Source organism: Erinaceus europaeus, chromosome 9 (assembly GCF_950295315.1).
Source record: "Erinaceus europaeus chromosome 9, mEriEur2.1, whole genome shotgun sequence".
Lineage (NCBI taxonomy): Eukaryota > Metazoa > Chordata > Mammalia > Eulipotyphla > Erinaceidae > Erinaceus > Erinaceus europaeus.
In genome coordinates this window covers 29,807,282-29,830,603 of record NC_080170.1, presented here as the reverse complement: position 1 = coordinate 29,830,603, position 23,322 = coordinate 29,807,282, and the positions used below count along the sequence as shown (strand labels likewise).

Sequence of the window (23,322 nt, the reverse complement as noted above, 5' to 3'; positions counted from 1 at the left end):
ACCAGTCCATATCTTGATGAGAACAATGAACAGTACATAGAGCAGTTAGTTGGAGGACAATTGTGATTCCTTCTATAGTCGCAATAGCAGGATTCTTCAGACTACTGCTTTCAAAGAACATCTGAAGGGAATCCACTTTCTGTTTCAGTGCACTCCATAATATGCTCTTTTTGCTCATATCCACATGTTTAACTCTGTAATTAATTATAACATGGAAAAAATACCTAATATTTAATATGAATTTGATTAAATGTGAAAAACACTAACACAAAAGATACCATGTAATGTTAGAAAGAACACATGTCAGATTTAAACAACTTTTAAGGGGCCAGGTGGTGGTGTACCTGGCTAAACGCACACATTGCAGTGCATAAGGAGCCAGGTTCAAGCCCCTGATCCCCACCTGCAAGGGGAAAGCTTCACAAGCAAGTGTCTACAAGTGTCTCTCTGAGAGTCTTTTTCCCACTTTCTCTCCCCTCTCAATCTCTCTGTCTCTATGCAATAATGAATAAATAAATAAATAAATACTTTTAGAACTGGCTGAAACATGAGAATACTTTGGTCACATTACATTAAATTTGCAGACATATAGTCTCAAAGATATTTTATACATTGACATTTTAACTAAGAGGTAAGGTTTAAAAAAATTTTAAATGACTATATTTAGCCATGAATGATAATAAAATAGACTTAAAGAACTATTAAAATACTAAAAAGCCCTACTTTGACAACCTATAAAAATAACAAATGTTGGTGTATTTTAGTCAAAACACTCAGCCAAAGGTGATTTTCAAAAGTGAATAAAACATTAAATGACTAAATACAAACTGAATGTAGGTCATACTCCTCATTCTGTTTTGTTGCACTTCTCAAAGAGTTTAGAGATGAGCTGAGTCGACGTCTTTTGGATGATTGTTCATCACTACTAATGCTGAGGTTTTCTTGTTGAACTTGACTCTGAGCCACTTCAATGATTTCCATACTTTCCATTTTTAAGGCTGTATAAAGTGGGCCTAATAAGTACTAAAGAAAGTAAAATTAATTTCAAAAACTATTTCATAAAAAATATTCCATTGCTTTTAAACTTAAAAAATGCATTAGGAATTATTATGTACTTTCTAACAAAGGAAACTATTTTCAGAGTCTAATCAGGCAAAATAAAAATCTAAATTAATCTAGACTACTTTAGTTTACATGTAAATATACATACATACATACATACATATATATGTAATTCTGTACCTAGAACTATGGTCCTATTATCTTAGAAGGTTTAAAATAAGTTCTCCCTGCAGTGCTGGTGATGACACAACTGGTAAAATGCACATTACAGTGCAGGAGGAACCAGGTTCAAGCCCCAAGTCTCCTTACCTGCAGCAGGGGAGCTTCATAAGTAGTGGAGCACTATTACAGGTATCTCTTTCTCTCTCCCTCTCTCACACTATTTCTGTCTGTCACTATCATATTAAAGTAAATAAAATATTTTTTTTTAAAAAAAAGCTTAAAGCACACGTTACAATGCACAAGGACCTGGGTTCAAGGCCCTGGCCCCTACCTGCAGGGGGAAAGCTTTGCGAGTGGTGAAGCAGGGCTGCAGGTGTCTGTCTCTCTCCCTCTCTATCTCCCCTTACTTTCTCGATTTCTGGCTATCTCTATCCAACAAATAATTAAAGATAATAAAAAAATATAAAAATAAATAAAAATTAAAAATAAATAAAAGCTTAGATGAAATGCTCTGTAATCTTTTTAATCAAATTATCAAAGGAAAAATGTATATGAGAATTACTAACTTCCTTCATACTATAATCCAGTCAAGCTTATAGCTAAAATACATAAATTACTACCAATCTGAGTATTTCTTTTTTTATTTTTATATTTATTTATTTATTTATTTATTTTCCCTTTTGTTGCCCTTGTTGTTTTTCATTATTGTTGTAGTTATTATTGTTGTTGTTATTGATATCGTCATTGTTAGATAGGACAGAGAGAAATGGAGAAAGGAGGGGATAACAGAGAGGGGAGAGAAAGATAGACACCTGCAGACCTGCTTCACCATTTGTGAAGCGACTCCCCTGCAGGTGGGAAGCCGAGGGCTTGAACCAGGAGCCTTACGCCAGTCCTTGTGCTTTGCACCACCTGCGCTTAAGCCTCCGTGCTACCGCCTGACTCCCCCAATCTGAGTATTTCAATGTACTTCCTGCCTTACATAGTCCAGACAGAAAAAAGGTCATAATTCAGCATGATTAGTACTATATGCAATAGGTTTCCTAAAAGTTATCGATTAAAATATGTCAGATAAAAATTTTTAGTGCTCAAAGACATCTTCAATGAAACAAATCCAATTACAAAGAAGACTAAGGCAAGTATAAACCTATGGGACTACATCAAATTAAAAAGCTTCTGCACAGCAAAAGAAACCAATATTCAAACAAAGAGACCCCTCACAGAATGGGAGATCTTTACCTTCCATACATCAGACAAGAGGCTAATAACCAAAATATATAAAGAGGTTGCCAAATTCAACAACAAGAAAACAAATAACCCCATCCAAAAATGGGGAGAGGAGATAAAATATTCACCCCAGAAGAGATCCAAAAAGCCGAGAAACACATGAAAAAAATGTTCCAAGTCTTTGATTGTCAGAGAAATGTAAATAAAGACTCCTGTGAGAATGTCATACATCAGAAAAGGCAGCAAATGCTAGAGAGGTTGTGGGGTCAAAGGAACCCTCCTGCACTGCTGGTGGGAATGTAAATTGGTCCAACCCCTATGGACAGCAGTCTAGAAAACTCTCAGAAGGCTAGAAATAGACCTATTCTATGATCCTGCAATTCCTCTCCTAGGGATTTATCCTAAGGAACACAACACACCCATCGAAAAAAGATTTGTGTTCTATGTTCTTCTGATCCGTAGTCAGACGCATTATCCATTGCGCAACTGGCCCCAGCCTATACCTATGTTCTTAGCGGCACAATTTGTAATAGCCAACACCTGGAAGCAACCCAGGTGTCCAACAACAGATGAGTGGCTGAGCAAGTTGTGGTATATACACACAATGGAATACTACTCAGCTATTAAACACAATGGAGCTTGAAGAAATCATGTTAAGTGAAATAAGTCAGAAATAGAAGGATGAATATGGGATGATCTCACTCTCAGGCAGAAGTTGAAAAACAAGATCAGAAAAGAAAACACAAGTAGAACCTGAACTGGAGTTGGTGTATTGCACCAAAGTAAAAGACTTTGGGGTGGATGGGGGGGAGAGTATAGGTCCAAAAAAGGATGACAGAGGACCTAGTGGGGGTTGTATTGTTATGTGGAAAACTGAGAAATGTTATGCATGTACAGACTACTGTATTTACTTTTGAATGTAAAACATTAATGCCCCCATAAAGAAATTTAAAAATAAATAAATAAATTTGTAAAAAAAAATTTGAGTGTTCAAAGATATTGCAACTAAACTGGTATCTGGTCCCTTTTATTTACAATGAGTAAACATACTTGCACTTCTTAAATTCTACTCTACCGGCAATTATTACCAACAATTTGTTCACGAACAAATCATTCTTTAATCAAAACAGAAATCCAGAGTAGGGGCTCCAAATTATTATTAACAGTATAATGTCCTGATTAACTTCTTGTATACATGAGTATACTTAAATTATGAACAAACATGTACTAAGAAGAAACCTTAAAAACACCTTACCTCTGCATCAGTCTCAACTCCAAGCACATCTACAAGAGCCTTACAAATACTTCTCACATAGTCCTTTCTGACTTGTAAAGCAGATTCATACCCTGCTGGCACATATTTAAGGAAATACTGCAGTAAGTGGCACAAAGCTGCTTTCAGCAAATCAGACTTGAGCCGCATAAGCACCCCATCTTCAAACATGACACAGAGATTTTCCAGCAGCATATTTAAATAGACAGGTTCAATATTTCTGTAAGCTTCTGCTTCAAAGGGGAAAAGTTTCTTTATTAGCTTTGATAATGGCTCTTCATAGAGTTTTAATTGGTCAGCATCCATTTCTGCAAGATGTTTTAAGATTTCCAAAAACGAGCTGAAAAAGGCACTGGCTGGTTGTGCTGGTAGTCCTCCAAGCTCAAACAGTTTAGTTAAAAAGCTAATTGCTATAGATTTGATTTTTGGACTACCACACTCTAGCAGCACACAACCTATCCGCCAAAGTAAGAGTTCTTGCCTTCTAAAAAATACAATGGCAGTAATACGACTAATAACCGTTAATAAAGTGACTTCAATGAATTCTAAGTTTTGCAGGTTCATGAGCTGCAAAGGAGCTGGTTGTAAATATCCCATCTGCTCATCTAACTGACTTAAAAACCGACTAACTACTACTGGCCAATCCACAAACTGTCCCGTTACACATCTTCTGTGGAGGTCAATCAAGTCTTCAAAAAGATGTAATAATTCCTTTGTCAGCAGTCCAAAAATAGCAGGATTCTTGCTTTTACAAAGAAATAACAATGAGCAAATGACTTCACAGATTTTCTGGTGTAACATATGACAAGATGGAGTTGCTGCAATCCTCAAAAGTCTTGTTATGATCCAATTGCTGAATTCTTTGAAGTAAGCAGAAAAAAAAAGAAGCATATTAGACCATCTTAGTTAATTTTCTAAATATTTTCTAGTTTCTTTGTAAAATGTAACCACTACTAACAGAGCAGCCTAAAATAGTCCCTACACAATGGAAACATAGTAATCTGAATATCAGTTTTGGTAGCAGAAAGACAAAGTCCTAACTTTCTACTCAGTAGCTGTGTGAACTTTTCATTTTTGTAAACTTCTGTAACTTCAATGAAAAGTGAATAATGACATCTACTTAAGGGTCACTATGAAGATCAAGTAAGGTTATATATGTGAAATAATGACTCAGCACACTGCAGTTACTATAACTCCTTTAACAAATATGTATTGAATGGTGACTTTGTCCCAGGTACACATGAATAAATCTGGTATAGTCCCATCTTCCTGAATCCAATAATATAATTTCTCAAACTTTATGACAGCAACTAAGAAATAATCATAAACCAGCAAATAAATATATGTATATACATACATATAGGTATGCTTATTTTAAGCAAGCAAATCAAAAGCCTAATGAAATAGTATTTATTATTATCACATGTTGGTATGTTTCATATTGGTTTGCTCCCCTTCCCCCCGACCTCTGAGAAAATTGGTTTGGCCCTTGCTAGTTTCGCCCCCCCCCCTTTCTCCCCGCCCCCTATGCTAAGGATGTCCAGTCCCAGGAGCAGCAGTGGAGGGAGAAAGATGGGTAAGCACATGGTGTGGTGATTTGCCCGTTTGTGAAAAAAGATTAAACTGCAGCTTCTCAGCCCAGCCGTGTGTCCCTGAGTCTCTGTCTCTGTCTACCGCTGCGACGCTAGCCCAGCCTGCTGGAGCCTCCGAACATTAACAACAATCACATGCAATGTACTATGATTATTATCATCATTACTACTATGATCCTTATTACTATTATTTTACCAGAGCACTGCTGGGACCTCAGAGCCTCATACATGGAAAGCTCTTTAGAGCATAATCATTATGATGTCTCCCCAACCAGATACTTTCTAATTATTTGTCTTCATACCCACAAATGATCATGATCTATTGTTTAAAAACAAGGTTAACACGTGGCACAAAGCCAAGGACTGGCGTTAAGGATCCAGGTTCTAGCCCTCCCCCCCACTCCCCCCACCCCACCCCCGCTCCCCACCTGCAGAGGAGTCGCTTCACAGGTGGTGAAGCAGGACTGCAGGTGTCTCTCTTTCTCTCCCCGTGTTCCTCTCCTTTCTCCATTTCTCTCTGTCCTATCTAACAACGACAACATCAACAACGATAACTATAATAACAATAGAAAACAACAAGGGCAACAAAAAGGGAAAAATAAATATAAAAACAAGGATTGAGAAACTGGGGAGGTAACTCACTGGTAGAGAATTGGACATGAATGCCTGAAGTTACTAGTTTAATTCCCAATACCACATGTACTGGAATGGTGTTCAGCTTTCTCTTTGTGTCTCATACAAAACTCTCATTCATATGTATAATGAGATAAATATATTTTTTTAAAATAACAAGTTAGTGGAGTTGGAAGGCAGCTTATCCAGTAGAATGCACGCTTGACTATGCATGAGGATTTAGAATCAAAGTTCAGTTACCACATGGAAGCACCATGCAAAGGAGTTTTCAGAGGCATGTTGTGGTGTCTCTCCTCTTACCCTGTGTCTCTCACTTTTTTTTTTCCTTTTCTTTCTATTCTATTCAATAGGACAGAGAAATTAAGAAGGGAGGAGGAGAGAGAGGGATAGAGAAAGACAGACACCTGTAGCTCTGCCTCACCACTCAGTGAAGTATCCCGGCTACAAGTGGGGATCAGGGACTCAAACTTGGGTCCTTGTGTATAGTACTATGTGCACTTAACCAGGTATGCCACCACCCAGCCCCTGTCACCCTCTATTAGGAGAAAAGAATTTGCCAGAGCAAAGGAATCATACAAGCATGGAGCCTCAGTAAAACATACACACACACAAACACACAGACACACACACACCCACCACCACCACCACCACCACCACCACAACCACCACCACCACCACCTCCACAACCACCACCACACCAGTGTAGGGATTGGGAAGATGGTATCTAGTTGGACACAAGCTTTACATGAGATAGTGGGTTTGATTCTAAGCACCACATAACAAGTAAAACAAAGCATCATATATGGCAAAGTAGTGCTCTAATTAGCATCTCTCACAACTTTCAAAAAATAAAAATAAGCAGTATAGCAAAGAAAATAGAGAAATATAGAACAGCTATTCATAATACAGTTTAATAATCACTACATAGAAGAAATATAGAATAGTCTGTGCTAAAGGAGTATAAAAACAGAGCAAGGGGCCAGGTGGTGGCACCATGTACAAGGACTCAGGTTTGAGCCCTTATTCCCCACCTGCAAAGAGAATGCTTCAGGACTGGTGAAGCAAGTCTGCAAGCGTCTAGCTCCCCTCCACTCTCAATTCTCCCATCCTATCAAATAAAATAGACAGGAAAAAAATGGCCACCAGGAGCAGTGGATTCCTAGTGCCAGCACTGAGCCCCAATAACCCTGGTCATGGGGGCCGGATGGTGGTGCACCTGGTTAAGTGCACACATTACAGTCACAAGGACCCAGATTCAAGCTCCCGGTCCCCACACGAAGGGGGAAAGCTTAATGAGTGGTGAAGCAGGGCTACAGGTGTTTCTCTGATATTTTCCTCTCTATCCCCTTTCCTCTCTCAATGTCTCTCTGTCTCTATCCAATATTAAATAAATAGAGTATTTAAAAAAATAACCCTGGTCATTTAAAAAGAAAAAAATCAGCCAGGCCAGTCATGGGGCAGCAATCAGGAACAATGGTCAGAAAGGATATTTTGGAGAACATGCTATAAAACTTGAATCTTGAAATGCAAGCAAAAAACTTTAAAATACTCTCCATTATACAAATAGAAAAGATGTTTGTTCTACATATCTTTATGCTTGAGAGTCCAATGCTCTATCCACTGCACCAACTTCCAGACCTCTACATATCTTTATAAGGAGGCCAATAAAGGGGAAATTTAATGGAAATAATAAGAATAAAGCCAGAAAAATAAAAACCTTCAACATCTAGAACATGCACCAGCAAACTTTCTCTTAAAGGGGTGATGGGAAATATTTCATGCCTGAGAATCATATTTTCTGTGGCCCAGAAGGTGGTGTATTAGCTAAAGCTTTGGACTTGGAAGCGCGGGGGTCTTGAGTTCAGTCTCCTGCATCACATGTGCCTGAGTGATGTTCTGGCTCTATTGCTTTTTCTAGTTCTTCTGGTTCTCCCTCTCACTCTCCCTCCTCTTCCCCTCTCCCTGTCCCCTGACTTCTTGTTAATAAATAAATATGTCTTTTAAAAAAAGTCATTGTACCCTCACTATAATCTACCAGTGGTAAGGACTCTCCAAAGGGAGGCTGGGTCATCCTATTCTGCCAACTCAAGGAAAACTGGTCCTGAAATGAGCACAGCCTAGAATGTTCCCAGCTGTGACCATGGACTGCTAACATAGACTTAAAAGAGATTATACATTATACATGCTCCTGTGCTAATATGAATAGACATGGGCCCTGGTCAGATCAGCATGGTAAATAGTTAACTGTACTTATATCTTTTCTTCAAGTTTGCTTTCTAGTCCTATTCTCAACTCCATCTGCCCAGACAATATTTTTAGTCCACCTGCAGGTTAGCTCCTCATGTCCAGTGGAGAAGCAATTACAAAAGCCAGATCATCCACCTTTATGAAATATTTCCCATTACCCCTTTAAGAGAAAGTTTGCTGGTGCATGTTCTAGATGTTGAAGGTTTTTATTTTTCTGGCTTTATTCTTATTATTTCCATTAAATTTCCCCTTTATTGGCCTCCTTATAAAGATATGTAGAGGTCTGGAAGTTGGTGCAGTGGAAAGAGCATTGGACTCTCAAGCATAAAGATATATAGAACAAACATCTTTTCTATTTGTATAATGGAGAGTATTTTAAAGTTTTTTACCTCATAAAGAATTTTGGCCCATACTCCCAGAGGGATAAATGCTAGAGGAAGATGACCAAAGGGTTCTGAATTCTGATTCCATTAGGAGGAGGCAGGGGAAGGAAAGACACTCAGAAGTAGTAGGTGTGATTTAGAAAGGAAGAGAGGGCAAGATAATAGAAAAAAAAAATGGGCAAATATATATAAATATAGATAGATAGTTGTAGAAATACTAGTCAACCCATATATGTGATCTTGGGAGAATTAATGCAATTCCCAGTAGAGGGGATGGAGATACAGAACTCTGGTGGTGAAAAATGTGTGGAATTATACCCCTATTATATTATTATTGTGTTAATCAATACTAAATTACAAATTTTAAAAAATAATAATAAAAAGGTCGTGTGGTTTCCATGGCAGCTAATCAATGATGCACTTATAGTAATTATATATAAGTAAATGAACAAGCATGTCTATTCTTTTTTAAAAATTTTTTAAATTTATTTATTCCCTTTTGTTGCCCTTGTTGTTTTTGTTGTAGTTATTATTAATCGATGAACGTGACGATCCAGGTTTGAGCTCCCACTCTCCACCTGCTGGGGAGTCGCTTCACAGGTGGTGAAGCAGGTCTGCAGGTGTCTATCTTCCTCTCCCCCCTCTGTTTTCCCCTCCTCTCTCCATTTCTCTCTGTCCTATCCAACAGCAATGGCATCAGTAGCAACAATAATAACCACAACAACGATAAAAAAAACAAAAAAAAAAACAGGGTAACAAGAGGGAAAAAATGGTCTCCAGGAGCAGTGGATTCGTGGTGCAGGAACCGAGCCCCAGCAATAACCCTGAAGGCAACAAAAAAAAGGTAGCCAGATAGTGAATCATCATAGTTTGTCAATTTTTGGTCTAGAGGAGATTCCCAAACACAGAAAAAAAAACAAAAATTTGTGCTAAGGTGTTCAAAAAGAAAACAAAAAGGAGGCATAAAATAAAACTAGATATCACTTGGCTCTCAACTTATAGCAAAATTTGAACAAAATTATGCAATTACATTGTATCTCAGAAGAACAGAAGATGCTTGCTTCCATAAAACATACTGCAGATGAATGCACAAATAGCAGCACTTACCAATACAACTGTCTTTGACCTCATCTTGCCTATGGCTCTCATTCACATTTACAAACATAAGTGGGGAGGACTTCATGATATGCTGGATGAAATCAAGCAACATTACAGAAGTTGGCTGAGAGTCAGTTTTCTTTACAAGTTCTACAGCAACTAAAATAATAAAACATTTTAGAGTCATGAAAAATTAGACAACAGATCTTTTGATAAGAAACAATCTAAATTGGTGGAACTAAATATTACAATCCTATCCTTCTTATTTTAAATATCTGATAGGCTTATACATCCATCTATTACAGATCCATTCACCATTCTGTATACAGACCTATAATATATCTGGCACTGTGCTAAAAACTGAATATTAAATATTTTTTTCACAATCTTCTGAGGGAATCAAGCAAATAAATGAATAGTTATAATACAATTTTAAGTGCAACAATTCACAGTAGAAGAAACATGTATCTGGAGATATTGTGAAAGAGTTGATTCTTAAATGGTAAGGACTTAGTCAAACAGAGAGAGCAGAGACAGAAAGAACAAATAGCTTATAAGGCAGTGGCACCACCTGAAAACATATCCTGCAAGTAGTCAGGAACCACAATTTTTCAGCACCTCATAATTTTATCGATTAAAAAATATTTAAATAAGTAACATCCACAAGTCATCAAATTTATGACCAATATGGAAGCAGATTTACAAATGAGTCAAATGTCTCCATTATCTGTAATTTAAACAAATACAGAAGATGTGACACTATCCTACTATGATGGTGACAGTTGTCTATTAGATAGCCATAAGCAGTTCACAACTGATAAAACAGTTCAGAGATTCTTAATACAGTCTACAAGAAAACAAATCACCAACTCACTTAAAGAGTTTTTAATAGTACTTGCTGTTTCTTAAACACTGACACAAATTCTAGCCAAAATAGAGTCCACATTATTGGGAGTAGTCAATTTATTTTTACTTATAATAACATCTAGTGTTAAAGAATGTATGGTAAGTCACAGAAAATATAAGTAATAAATAATTGAAAAAAATTACTTTAAAACCTAGCAAAATTACTGTAAACAACTTGTTTGAAAATAATTACTATCAAAATACTAACTCTTATCTAAAAAGTCACTACACTAATAATGGCTTCTTACCAACATTTACATCTGTAAGTATTCGGTCAATGAACTGACATAGAATTTGTCTTGGCTTCTGTGCAACCGTATTATATTCCTCTGGACTGGCACTGAAAGGCAAACAAAATAGTGCTTTTTAATATATTTATTTTACTTTAATGAGAAAAGGCTACAGAGGGAAAGATAGAGAGAGAAAGGCCAGAACACTGCTCAGTTCTGATTTATGGGGTGGCGCTAGGATTGAAGCTGGGACCTCAGAGCATCAGGCATTAAAATTCTGCAGAACCATTATGCTGTCTTTCCAGCTCAAACAAAAAGTTTTCAACACTTAAAAGGAGTCAAATTTCATCCGTAAAATAAATTTCTCTAAAAGTTAATGTGTTCAAATTATAAAACCCATGTGTTGTTTTCATATTGACATCCATAATATTACTTAGAAATGGAAGGAAAATCTAAATACATGTGACCAATTCATATAGAGAAAAAAAGACACGACAGAAGTCCAATCTGTAAAATGTATGCCTGTCTCACCTAATGTGGTAGTCCCTAGTATGCTCAGCTACTGAGAACTTGAAATGTGGTTAGTTCAAACTGAGATGCATTATATATACACAAAATATATACTGAATTTTGAATATTCAGTAAGAAATTATCATTAAAGCCTTATATTAACTGCATGTTAAAATGATTTTCTGATGCTTAGTTAAATATATAATAAAAACAAAACAAAATCTACAGAATTTCAAGTTGACTAATTAGAAGAATGATATATAAAGTATGTTGCCTTCTGTTAGCAACGAAGTAAAAAGTATCATTTTGGAGGTGAAGACACCTGCAGCACAAAGAGAAAGAAATTTAAATATCCCAATAGACCCCATTTCAGTTTTGACTTTCTGTGGAAAGTTTTCAAAGACTTTAAGAAAATGGGAAACGATTTTTCAAAGTGATAGTTCAACTGCAGAAGTATAGCACAAAGCCACTGATGGGACAAGAAAAAAAAAGAACGGCCTTGCTTCCGTCGGGTTGAGGGAAAGCTTACTGTGTGCTGCGAGCGGATGGCAACTATCAGCATCCATCTAAACACTTCTAAAGATCCGTATTTGTATACATGACTTTACTCTTAGGCTAAACAGAAAATCAGCAACTGCAAATGAAAGGTCAAATTATCTCCAAAGGCGTAACCACATTTCGTGTACATCCAAGTTTTGTCTCTGATCTCACTTCAGAGAAAGAAATGAAGTGCTTTTTCTCAAAGGAAGAGGAAAACTTTTCCGACGAGCACATAAATAGGTGCAAGAAGCGTGGCCATAAAGTGACCGGGAGGGACCTTTCTCTGCAGCTGCTGAAGGCATCCTCTGAGGTGAAGCAGGCTGGGGGAGAGCTCCCGCTTTTCGGGCGGGCCCGCTACCCGCAGGTCAGGGAGGCGCCCCGCAACGCCCTTCGCCGCGGGGAACGCGCTCCTCTCCGGCGCTCAGCGCCTCCTAGGGCGCCGCGGCCCAGGCGAAGGGGTAATCGCTACCAAATCGCGCGCCGCCGGGGGAAGACAACACGTGAGCCGCGGAACAAACCGGACGGAAGACGACAACCGACTCCAGCCGGTGGGTCGGATCCTACCTGCCCAGCTCCCGCAGGGCGGGAATCATAGATGCCAGCTCCAATCCGTGCTCGCCCATGTTGAGGTAGCGCGGCACCTTGTCCCCCCCGCGCCTCCCCGGATTCCCAGTGTATCTTCAGCTGCTTCCTGAGAAAACACAGCGCCCTACGGCTCGTCACGGGAGCCAAAACTCCTCCTACATGCCGTAGCGCACCGCTTTTGTTAGGCCGCTTTTCTTCCCGCCTTAGGACCCAGAAGAGGCCGGAAGGCCTAAAGGGGCGGGGCGAGCAGGAGAGCGCGCTGGGTCGCGTTTCCCCCTCAGGGTTCTGGCAGAGCACAGGCTTCATCAGGAGGGGATTCTTTCAGCCGCGGGTTAGGTTACTGCCCACTCGGCGGGGCCTTGTGAAGGTAGACTTTTAGCTCTCAGGAGCCCGGGGACGGCGGGTACTAGCCTAAATTCCAGTAGGATCAATCAATGAGTCAAGGTCAAGACTAAAGCCGAGGCTAAGCCTCAGGGTCCTCGTTTTCCTACACCTCTGCTTGTGTCCTCCTGTCTGAGAGATGCTGGGCAAAAGTGGCCTCTTCCAGATCTTCCAGTTTCAGGCGTCCTTTTTACTTTTTCCAATTTGAAGCTATCTTTAGGTTTCCTTGCAGAATCTCTCAACCGTTGTTATTTTAAAAGGAGACATATTGGGGGTCGGGCAGTAGCGCAGCAGGTTAAGCGCGAAGCTCAAGGACCCGCATAAGGATCCCGGTTCCAGCCCCCGGCTCCCCACCTGCAGGGGAGTCGCTTCACAGGCGGTGAAGCAGGTCTGCAGGTGTCTTTCTCTTCCCCTCCTCTCTTCATTTCTCTCTGCCCTATCCAACAACGACGACATCAGTAACTACAAGGGCAGAAAAGGGGGAAAATAAATAAATATTTTAAAAAGATATTATTAAAAAAAAAAAGGAGACGTATTTTGTTTATTTAAGTCCCATCAAATCATCAGCAGTACTGTTTTTACGCTTAAGGGCATCTGTTGGCACCTATGATTTTAATTTTTAAAGTACATCAGTGGATTCTGGCTGCGGACATTTTCTAGTTCAACCCAATTTGTTTCGTAGAAAGAAGGTAGAAAAGATGTATGTTCACTTTTCAAGCTAGGTGAAGGTAAAGAGTACATACAAGGTGGCAGAGTCATACAGTGCAATACCATTCCTTAGTTTAAATGAATGAAATTGTCCACCAGAATGAACCTTGCAGAGGCCATCGGTTGGTGCCAGCATAGCAATGTGTGTGACCTAACTTGAGCTTCACACCACACAAGAGATACTATGGTGTTCCCTCTGATACTTTTTTTTTTTTAAACCAAAGCACTGTTTAGCTATGGCTTATGGTGGTGCAGGGGATTGAACCTGGGACTTTGGAGCCTTATGGATGAGAGTCTCTTTGCATAGTCATTACGCTATCTTCCCCTGCCATGATTCATTTTCCACACTGGAAGTCTCCTTCTTACTTTATTTTTTTGGTCATGGGATTGGGCTTCTCTCCTCCACTCTGAGTATTTCAGATAGAAAAAGAGCAAATGGAGAAATGGTTCAGATGGATAGGAAAAAAATGGGTAGAAAATTGGACTTTTATGCCTGAGGTTCCCGCTTCAATCCTCAGCGCTGCGTATACCAGATTGTGCTCTAGCTCCTTTCTCTCCTCTATCTCCTGTGAAACTCTCTCACTCATATATGTAATAAATAAAATATGTCTCTTATCGAGGAGACAGACACCACAAAACCAAATCTTCCATCATTATGGTGGGGGCAGGGCTCCAATTTGGATCATGTGAGCTACCTTGCTGACCCATAACTCTTAGAAAGTTTTTTGGGGGCCCAGTGATGGAGCACCTGCTTAAGTGCACACACTACAAATGTGCAAGGACCAGGGTTGGAGCCCCAGGTCCCCACCTGTAGAGGGAAAGTTTTGTGAGCAGTGAGGCAGTGCTGCAGGTGTCTGTTTCTCTCCCTCTCTATTACTCCCTTCCATCTCAATTTCTGGCTGTCTCTATCCAATAAATGAAGATAATTAAAATTTTAAGTTTTTTTTTTTTAATTTTTTATTTAAGAAAGGATTAGTGAACAAAAGCATAAGGTAGGAGGGGTACAACTCCACACAATTCCCACCACCCGATCCCCTTAACCCACTCCCTCCCATGGTAGCTTTCCCATTCTCTATCCCTCTGGGAGCATGGACCCAGGGTCGTTGAGGGTTGCAGAAGGTAGAAGGTCTGGCTTCTGTAGTTGCTTCCCCGCTGAACATGGGCGTTGACTGGTCGGTCCATACCCCCAGTCTGCCTCTCTCTTTCCCTAGTAGGGTGTGTCTCTGGGGAAGCTGAGCTCCAGGACACATTGGTGGGGTCTTCAATCCAGGGAAGCCTAGCCAGCATCCAGGTGGCATCTGGAACCTGGTGATTGAAAAGAGAGTTAACATATGAGGCCAAACAATTTGTTGAGCAATCATGGATCCCAAGCTTGGAATAGTGGAGAGGAAGTGTTAGGGAGGTACTCACTGCAAACTCTAGTGTACTACTGCTTTCAGGTATATATTTTGCAGTAGTTTATGGATATGTGTGAAATTTTAAGTTTTTAATTAGTGATTTAATAGGTTTAATAATGGTTTATATGACTAAAATTATGAAAGTTGTAGATCTATACAACACAAACCACGAGTTCTGTGAACCCCCCTTTAAATCAGTATTGTTGAAAAAATGTTAAATATGTGCCTTAGTGTGAACGTATTTATTAATCTTATATATTAAGTACTATATTCAAATATTAGCAATATTCATAATAATGTAAACTTGAACATAATACAGTTATCTATTGAATTCTTTCTTTCACCTACTGTTCATTTGGAGGAATATAATATCGTGATGGGGAAAGCAGGAAGTAGACAAACTGAATTAGATGAGTTCGTTGTCCTTGGAGCCTTCGGATTTTCTAAGTTCAGTGTTTCAGGTCAAGTTGACAATGGAACACCAATGAATGTTCTGCAGTTTTCATTCAAAATGTGTATAGAATTGTCCACATTGGTGATAAATGGTCATCACCAGGTGGCGCCATCATCCAGATGAGCCCCAAATGGGTTTTTTCTCAAATGGATGGCCAAAAGGACTCCTGGCTGCCTAGCTATGCAAGCTTTGTTATAATGCTTTTGATTCTTTTTATTACTCCATTTATGGTTATATGTCATGGATTAACTGTATCTTTCACTTCATACAGTATACACTTACCTATACATAGTCTACATTTACATAAAATATTAAAATACGGGAGTCGGCCGTAGCTCAGTGCGTTAAGCACACATGGAGCGAAGCGCAAGGACCAGGGTAAGGATACAGGTTCAAGGCCCTGGCTTCCACCTAAAGGGGAGTCGCTTCACAGGCGGTGAAGCAGGTCTACAGGTGTCTCTTTTTCTCTACCCCTCTCTGTCTCCCCTCCTCTCTTCATTTCTCTGTCCTATCCAACCATAGCAACAACAACAACAATAATAATAATCACAATAATGATAAAACAAGGGCAACAAAAGGGGGGGGAATGGTCTCCAGGAGCAGTGGATTCGTGGTGCATGCACTGAGCTCCAGCAATAACCCTGGAGGCAAATAAAAAAAATTAAAATAAAAACAATTTTACAAGTTCCTCTAATCTGAATGATTTTTTAAAACTTTTTTCTTTTTATTATTTTATCTTTTTACTTATTTATTTACTTTGGATACAGACAGCAAAAAGCTGAAAGGGCAAGGTGAGAAAGATGAGAGAAAGAGAAACACCTGCAACACTGCTTCACCACCAGTGAAGCTTCCCCCTTTGTAGGTGGGGACCACAGGCTTGAAAATTTTTAAAAATTTTATTTATTGCATAGAGACAGAGATCCAGAGGGAAGGGGAAATAGAGAGGGAGAGTAGAAGAGACACCTGCAGCCCTGCTTCACCACTTGTGAAGCTTTCCTCCCTGCAGGTGGGGCCGAGTGTAGGGAATTGTGAGGATATGGTAGAGTTTCGCAGGACACCCCATTGAAAGATGGGTGCCTGAAGGGCACGACCAATCCTATCAGTCTCTCTCTACTAAGAGGTCAAGCAAGGAATCCTATCAGTCTCTCTCTACTAAGAGGTCAAGCATGGCCTCCAGGATCTGCCCCGCCTATCAGCCTCCCTGCCTCACAATATCCCACTCCCTTATTATCTGTATAATCATTGTTTTGCCTAAAAGTCCCCTCTCTACTTCCCCACCCATTCCATTCCTTTGATCATATCTGATCTATCTTCTCTCTGCCCTCAGGACCCCCCTCTGGCTGCTGGTTACTGATAACCTTGCTTCCCCGTTCCTTTAATGGATTAAACCTCTTGCTCAACAATGACTGGAAAAGTCCTGACCCTCCCCAGACCCTTTGCCTCCCTACCATATATGGTATACACATGTCACTTCCTCCTGTGACCCCTTATAAACCCTGCTTTGCTGTTCAATATACAGATTATTCATCAAGTATTCCCTGGGTCATCTCTTGCTGCGGCAGTCCCACAGGCTCGCTCCTACTGCCCCGGAACATTCTTCTGGACCTCTGCATCTGGTGCGCAACACAGCGGGTAAGCCAGGAGTTTGTGCCCGGGAAGAGGCCTCCCCACTAGAAGTCCGACAGCCAGGGGTTTGAACCTGGATCCTTGCTCATTGTAACATGTGCACTTAGCCAGGTGGGCCACTGCTTGACCCCCAGTTCTTGTGCATTGTAACTAACATATGTGCTTTACTAGGTGCATCACCACCCTGCCCCCCTGCATTTATTATTGTCACCAGAGTTATCGCTGGGGCTCAGCATTGGATCGACCTTCTCGTGGTGCATCCCGTGAGTACCCATTCATTGGGGAAACTGACGATCCTTCCTAGCCGACTGAATCCACATGGATCCCAGTCACTTTCAAAGCCAGCAACAAGCAGCTCCTGACAGCTTTCAACCTGACGCTGTTGACTGGCTACGGAAGAAGGGCAAACGCTAGAAGAAGAAGAAGTGCCTGCAGGATGAATCCACTTCTCTTGGCAGCCTTTTTCTTTTTTCCTCTTCCTCCCTTTTTTTTTTAAACTTTTTTTAATCTTTATTTGTTGGATAGAGACAGTCAGAAATTGAGAGGGAAGGGGGTAATAGAGGAGAGAGAGAGACACTTGCAGCACTGCTTCACCTCTTATGAAGCTTTCCCCCTGCAGGTGGGGACCAGGGGCTCGAACTTGGGTCCTTGCACACTGTAACATGTGTGCTCAACCAGGTGTGCCACCACCTGGCCCCCTTCCTCCCTTTTTTACTTGATAGGACAGAGATAAATTCAGAGAGGAAAGGAGTATAGAGAGGAAAAGAGACAGAAGACATCTGCAGGGAGATGGAGAGAAAGACAGAGAGAAGGGGAGATGCTTATAGCACTTCTTCACTGTTTCCAATGGGGAACATGGGCTTGAACTCATATCCATGCGGTAAGAGTGTGTGCTCTATCAGGTATGCCACTGTCCAGCCCTATGACTCACCTTCTAAATACACCCCCTCACCACACATACTTAACAATTTGCATTTTTAATAACTTTTAATAAGTTACAGTTTAAAAGTTTAAGTTATTACCTTATATCAACTAATAATTTGCATTTTTAGCAATAGTTTAAAGTTTTCTCCTAGGATATGCTGATGATATTAACTGGAGTTGTTCTACACAGCATACTGTATATTTGCACTGTGACTGATTATACCATTTCAATGGAATGACTGTGTATTACATTTTCTCAGACATAAATTAGTGAGGTAGTAAGGGGCACACCTCCATATTTTTTTCCATCAGAGCAGTGATCAACTCTAATTTATGGTGGTACTAGGGATTAAACCCTCAAGCAGGAAAATCATTTTCATAACCATTATGCTGTCTACCCAGCCCTCTCCCTTAGTTTTCATTGGATTAAAACCCCAAATAACAGATAAACATAATCATAAATCAACATTCTGAAACTTAATGAAGCAGAATAAATGATCCATTACAGTTAAGCAACTCTAATCATATGTCTTATTTCATGAAATACTGCAAAGAGAAAAAAATGTTTATATCTCACAGAAAGAACTTAAATATAAAGCTATTTGTCCTGTCCATGTGGCAGTTTCACATATTTTAAGGCAATATTACAGAGCTTGGATTCCAATGACAGAGATAATTCACAAGTAAGGACAGAGATTGTCCTCATGTGTCCAGGAGATGTCTGACTCAGTAGTGAATTACGCGTTTCCATCACTAAGATCCCAAATATTGCTCTAAGATATGGCAAATCTGTTCAGACAATAATGTTGTCTGTATTTGTAGGTACTATTTTCACTGTACTCAAAATATTTGCATCTGTGATCCTTGACATCTCCTCACATTAATAAGTACAACTTTTTGTGAAAGAAATGATGAGGAAAAAAAACTTTTAGAAAGTTTCTGGGAAGTCCAGCAGGTAAAGTGCTGGTCTTGAAGGTACTGAATTCAATCCCCAGCACCTTATGTAGTACTGAATTCAATGCCCATCACTTTGTGTGCCTGAGTGATGCTGTGCTCACTTTCTCCTTCTCACATTCTCTCTCTCTCATGACTTTTTTTTTTAAATAATCTAACTACAAGTGGTTCTGAAAAATGTACTTTTCTGGTTTTTCAGGAAGTCATTCAAGAGATGAAGCAATCCATGACAGCTGTTAATGTGATGCTGAGTAGCCACCATTTACCCCAATATTTTGAAATAACATCATATTCATAAATTAAATATGTCATACACAAAAGAGACATTTGAGGACAGAGAGCAGCCTGCCACACTTCACAGTTCTTTTCTAACTTCCCATCTGTTATAGTTAAAATTGCACGTGACTTTATTTTATTTCTAAGATGAGAATGGGCAAGGTGGGTGTGTGAATAAATAATAATAAATAAATATGTGACCAGATAATGCTTTTCTTTCTTTCTTTTTCTTTTACCAGAGTAATGACCAGCTCTGACTTATGGTGGTGCGGGTGGTTGAACCCGGGACCTTGGAGCCTCAAGCATGAGAATCTCTTTGCATAATCATTATGTTATCTACTCCCCATCATCCTTTTGTTTCTAACAACCATTTTCCCTGATGCCTATTAGACTGACTTATTTCTGGAATAATTACTTAGCTTGATTTTCCAGTTAATAATTGTTCATCATCTGTATTCTGAAAACCTGATCATCCATCTAGTTTTTCATTTTCAGTCATCAAGATTTTAGAGTCTTGCTCAGATTGATGGGGTAAACAGTTAACAGGGGTAAACTTCCCTCCTGTTTGGGACCTACTCTCTGCCTTAATCCAGTTTTCTAGCCCTCTTCTAAACTCTGGCACCATTTTCCCAGACAATATTTGTAGTCTACCAATTGGGAAATTGTGCAGATGCGGTTGAACATTGGCAGGGGCCACAAACCACTATATTTCCATGCAAGTATTATTTACAGATCCTCACCACGTTATCCCCTCAGGGTATTGCTAATTCAGTTAAAACCATTGCAACAGTTGCTAAGGACGTTTCCACCTTCCCAGCATGCCTTTTGCCTCTCTCCACCCCCTTTCCTAGCCAATCCCATCCCAACTTGCCACTTCCAGAATTCTCCTATAATAGTTGCTCCTATTTGCACTTTCTCTCTCTTCTCCTCTCTTTCCCCTTTTCTTCACCCCCCCCCCTTTTCTCTTCCACATCCCAACCTGGAGAAGGGCTGGTGGGCATAGCAGGAGGCAGCCATTTTGCTAGCTCCACATGGCCTAAACCTGCTGTGCCGACACCCAACTCTGGGGCGTCTGCATGAATAAAGATTTGCGTTCCAATCCACCACCTGGTCTCTTCTCTCTCCCATGCACAACCCAACACTACCTGCATATTAGCTATCAAGCCCCTTGAAACATACCTAAAATAGGCTTCCTAGCTTTTTCCTACATGAAGACCCCAATTTCACCTGCTCCATTTCTACCTTTGGGTTTCTGTTAAACAATTTTTTCTGCTTTATATCTTACCACCTTTCATCCACCAAGTTATGGACGCTACTGTGATACCATCCTGACTCAACAATGTGTCCTGGAACCTCACCTCTCCAGAGCCCTACCCTGCCAGGGAAAGATAAAAAACAGGCTGGAAGGTATGGATTGACCTCCCAATGTCCAGCAGAGAAGCAATTACAGAAGCCAGACCTTCTGCACCCCATAAAGAATTTTGGTCCATATTCCCACAGGGATAAAGAATAGGGAAGCTTCTAATGGAGGGAATGGGACACAGAACTCTGATGGTGGGAACTATATGGAATTGTACTCCTGTTATCTTACAATATTGTTAATCATTATTGAATCACTAGTAAAAAATAATTAAAAAAAAGATTTTTGAGTTCTGAATATCTGATCAAAGTTTCAGTAAATACAGCATCGTCTCATGTTTCTCTGAAGATATCTTATCTTACTTTTTTTTTATTCCTTGTCACCAGGACTTCATGTCTTCATGATTCCACTACTACTACAAGTAGGCTTTCTTTTTTTTTTTTCCCCAGAAAGAGGAAGTGGAGGGGTGTGGCCAGAAAGGAGACACCATAGCACTGATTCATGGCTTATGAAGATTTCTTATTGTATAATGCTCCCATGTGGTGGCTAGGGGTGGGGGAATGTCAAACCTGGGTTCTTGGGCATGTAAAGTATGTGTTCCACTAGGTAAGCCATCTCCTCCCCCTTCTCTGAAGATCTTAACTATGCTTTTCAAACATCTTCTGATGGTTCTCTAAAAGTATTCTCTAATATTAATTGTGGAAATGGTGTTTCTCTCATAGCAATTTTTCCCACCATGTGACAATATTTATCTAGTTATACATTTATTTTATTTTATTTTTAAATATTTATTTTATTTATTCACTTTTGTTGCCCTTGTTTTATTGCTGTAGTTATTGTTGTTATTGATGTTGTTGTTGTTGGATAGAACAGAGAGAAATGGAGAGAGGAGGGGAAAATAGAGAGGGGGAGAGAAAGACAGACACCTGCAGACCTGCTTCACCACCAGTGAAGCGACTCCCCGGTAGGTGGGGAGCCGGGGGCTCGAACTGGGATCCTCATGCTGGTCCTGCACTGCCGCCTGACCCCCTATACATATATTTTAAATCTTCTGGTTCTTTTTTATTTTTTAAACTTTTTTTAAATTTTAGTTATTTATTTTCCCTTTTGTTGCCTTTGTTGTTTTTATTGTTGTTATAGTTATTATTGTTGTTTTTGTTGTTAGATAGGACAGAGAGAAATGGAGAGAAGAGGGGAAGTAAAAATGATAGAATTGAGATAAATTGAGTGGAAAGAAGAGATAAGAGGGAGACAGAGAGATATCTTCATCACTGCTTCACAGTTTGTGAAGCTTTCACCCTGCAGGTGGTAAGCAGGGGCTTGAAGCTGAGCCCTTGCTCATGACAAGGTATGCATTCAACCATGGCATCAAGGTGTGATAATATTTAGCTATGTGTTTGATTTTGTAATTTGGGATCTCTGTTTACTTTGCCTTTTAATTTTTGAACTGTAACCACCATTTGCTAATTTGGGATAAGGAACAGCAAACAAAAGGGAACGTATCTTCAAAGTGTGAAGACCCATGCTCTTTCTGGAAATCTATAGAAAGGAATTCTGCATATAGAATATTAGCATAAAATACTTTTTTTTTAACTGGGCCACTGTTCAACTTTTGCTTATGGTAGTGCAGGGGATTGAACCTGGGACTTTTAGAGCCTCAGGCATGAGAGTGTCTTTGCATTTCCATTATGATATCTCCCCGACCCAAAAATACATTTTTTTTCAATTGAGTTTTAATTTAGTATAAATTTAGTTTTGTTATTATGAGAAATATTATATGTCATGCCTTCATTTTTTAAAAAAAATACTTGTTGATCTTATTTTATAGGACAGAGAGAAATTGAGAGGGGTGGGGAGATAGAGAAAGAGAAAGACATCTGCAGCACTTTACCTCTTGTAAAGCCATCCCCTCCCCATAGATTTGATTGAGGCCTTGAACTTGGATCCTTTTGCATGGTAATGTGTGCAAAGAGGTGTGCCACCATTCAACCCCAGCCTTCATTTTATTTTCTGTAAAATGAGGATAACTTTATAGGGTTGCAATGAATATTAAAGCTCTTAGAACTATGACTGGTACATAGTAAGAGCTTGATAAATGTTAGCTATATTGTTGTTCATATTTATCACGGTTATAATATTTATATAAGTTAGAGAAATTCCAGAAACTTACCTCTATTTCAGCTTAAGTTGGCAATTTTTTTTTTCTACCAGCAGTTGGAACACATGATTGGAAATAAAAATCACTTGATAAGCAAATATTTAAAAATTGGGTATTCTGAAGAAACTGAATAATATAGTTTCTAAAATCATAGTTTATAATTTTGATAACCAGAAAACTTGTGCCTGATAAATATAGCGTCTTTTCTCTGTGCATTACTGCCACCTGGTATCATTACTTCTACACTTTTCAAGTTATCACTCTTCTAGTTGCAAGTGGAGTCTGTTAGATAAAATATCAGAGGATACTACAATATGATAATAGTAATGTTTTGGCTGGTCTTGACTGAGAATTCTAATGTTACCCTTCCTTCCTTCCTTCCTTCCTTCCTTCCTTCCTTCCTTCCTTCCTTCCTTCCTTTTTAATAGAATGGCCCTTGAAAGGGAGACAACAGGTTTTTTAAATTATTTTTATTTATTGGATTGAGACAGCCAGAAATCAAAGGGGAAGGGCAGTGACAAAGAGGAAGAGAGACACCTGCACACCTGCTTTACCACTCCTGAAACTTTCCCCCTGCAGGTGGGGACCGGGACCTCAAACCCTGGTCCTTACTCATTGTAACATGTGTGCTCAACC

At 39.6% G+C, this 23,322-nt stretch overlaps 1 protein-coding gene across 3 annotated transcripts in view; it reads right to left on the bottom strand.

Annotated features, from left to right (window-relative positions):
* Positions 1-12,567, bottom strand: part of ATR (ATR serine/threonine kinase) — a 92,719-nt gene extending 80,152 nt beyond the window's left edge. For 2 of the 3 annotated variants that reach the window (XM_007524067.2, XM_060197562.1), the window contains exons 1-6: positions 12,428-12,567; positions 10,832-10,923; positions 9,687-9,836; positions 3,707-4,584; positions 845-1,023; positions 3-194 (exon numbers count right to left, since the gene is read on the bottom strand). In XM_007524067.2, coding sequence (XP_007524129.2) covers positions 3-194; positions 845-1,023; positions 3,707-4,584; positions 9,687-9,836; positions 10,832-10,923; positions 12,428-12,486 — 1,550 coding nt within the window. In that variant the 5' untranslated portion in view covers positions 12,487-12,567. Of the gene's footprint in view, positions 1-2; positions 195-844; positions 1,024-3,706; positions 4,585-9,686; positions 9,837-10,831; positions 10,924-12,140; positions 12,256-12,427 lie in introns of those variants that run through there. The other variant, XM_060197561.1, reaches the window with a different exon arrangement.
* Between the last annotated feature and the right edge of the window lie 10,755 nt (positions 12,568-23,322).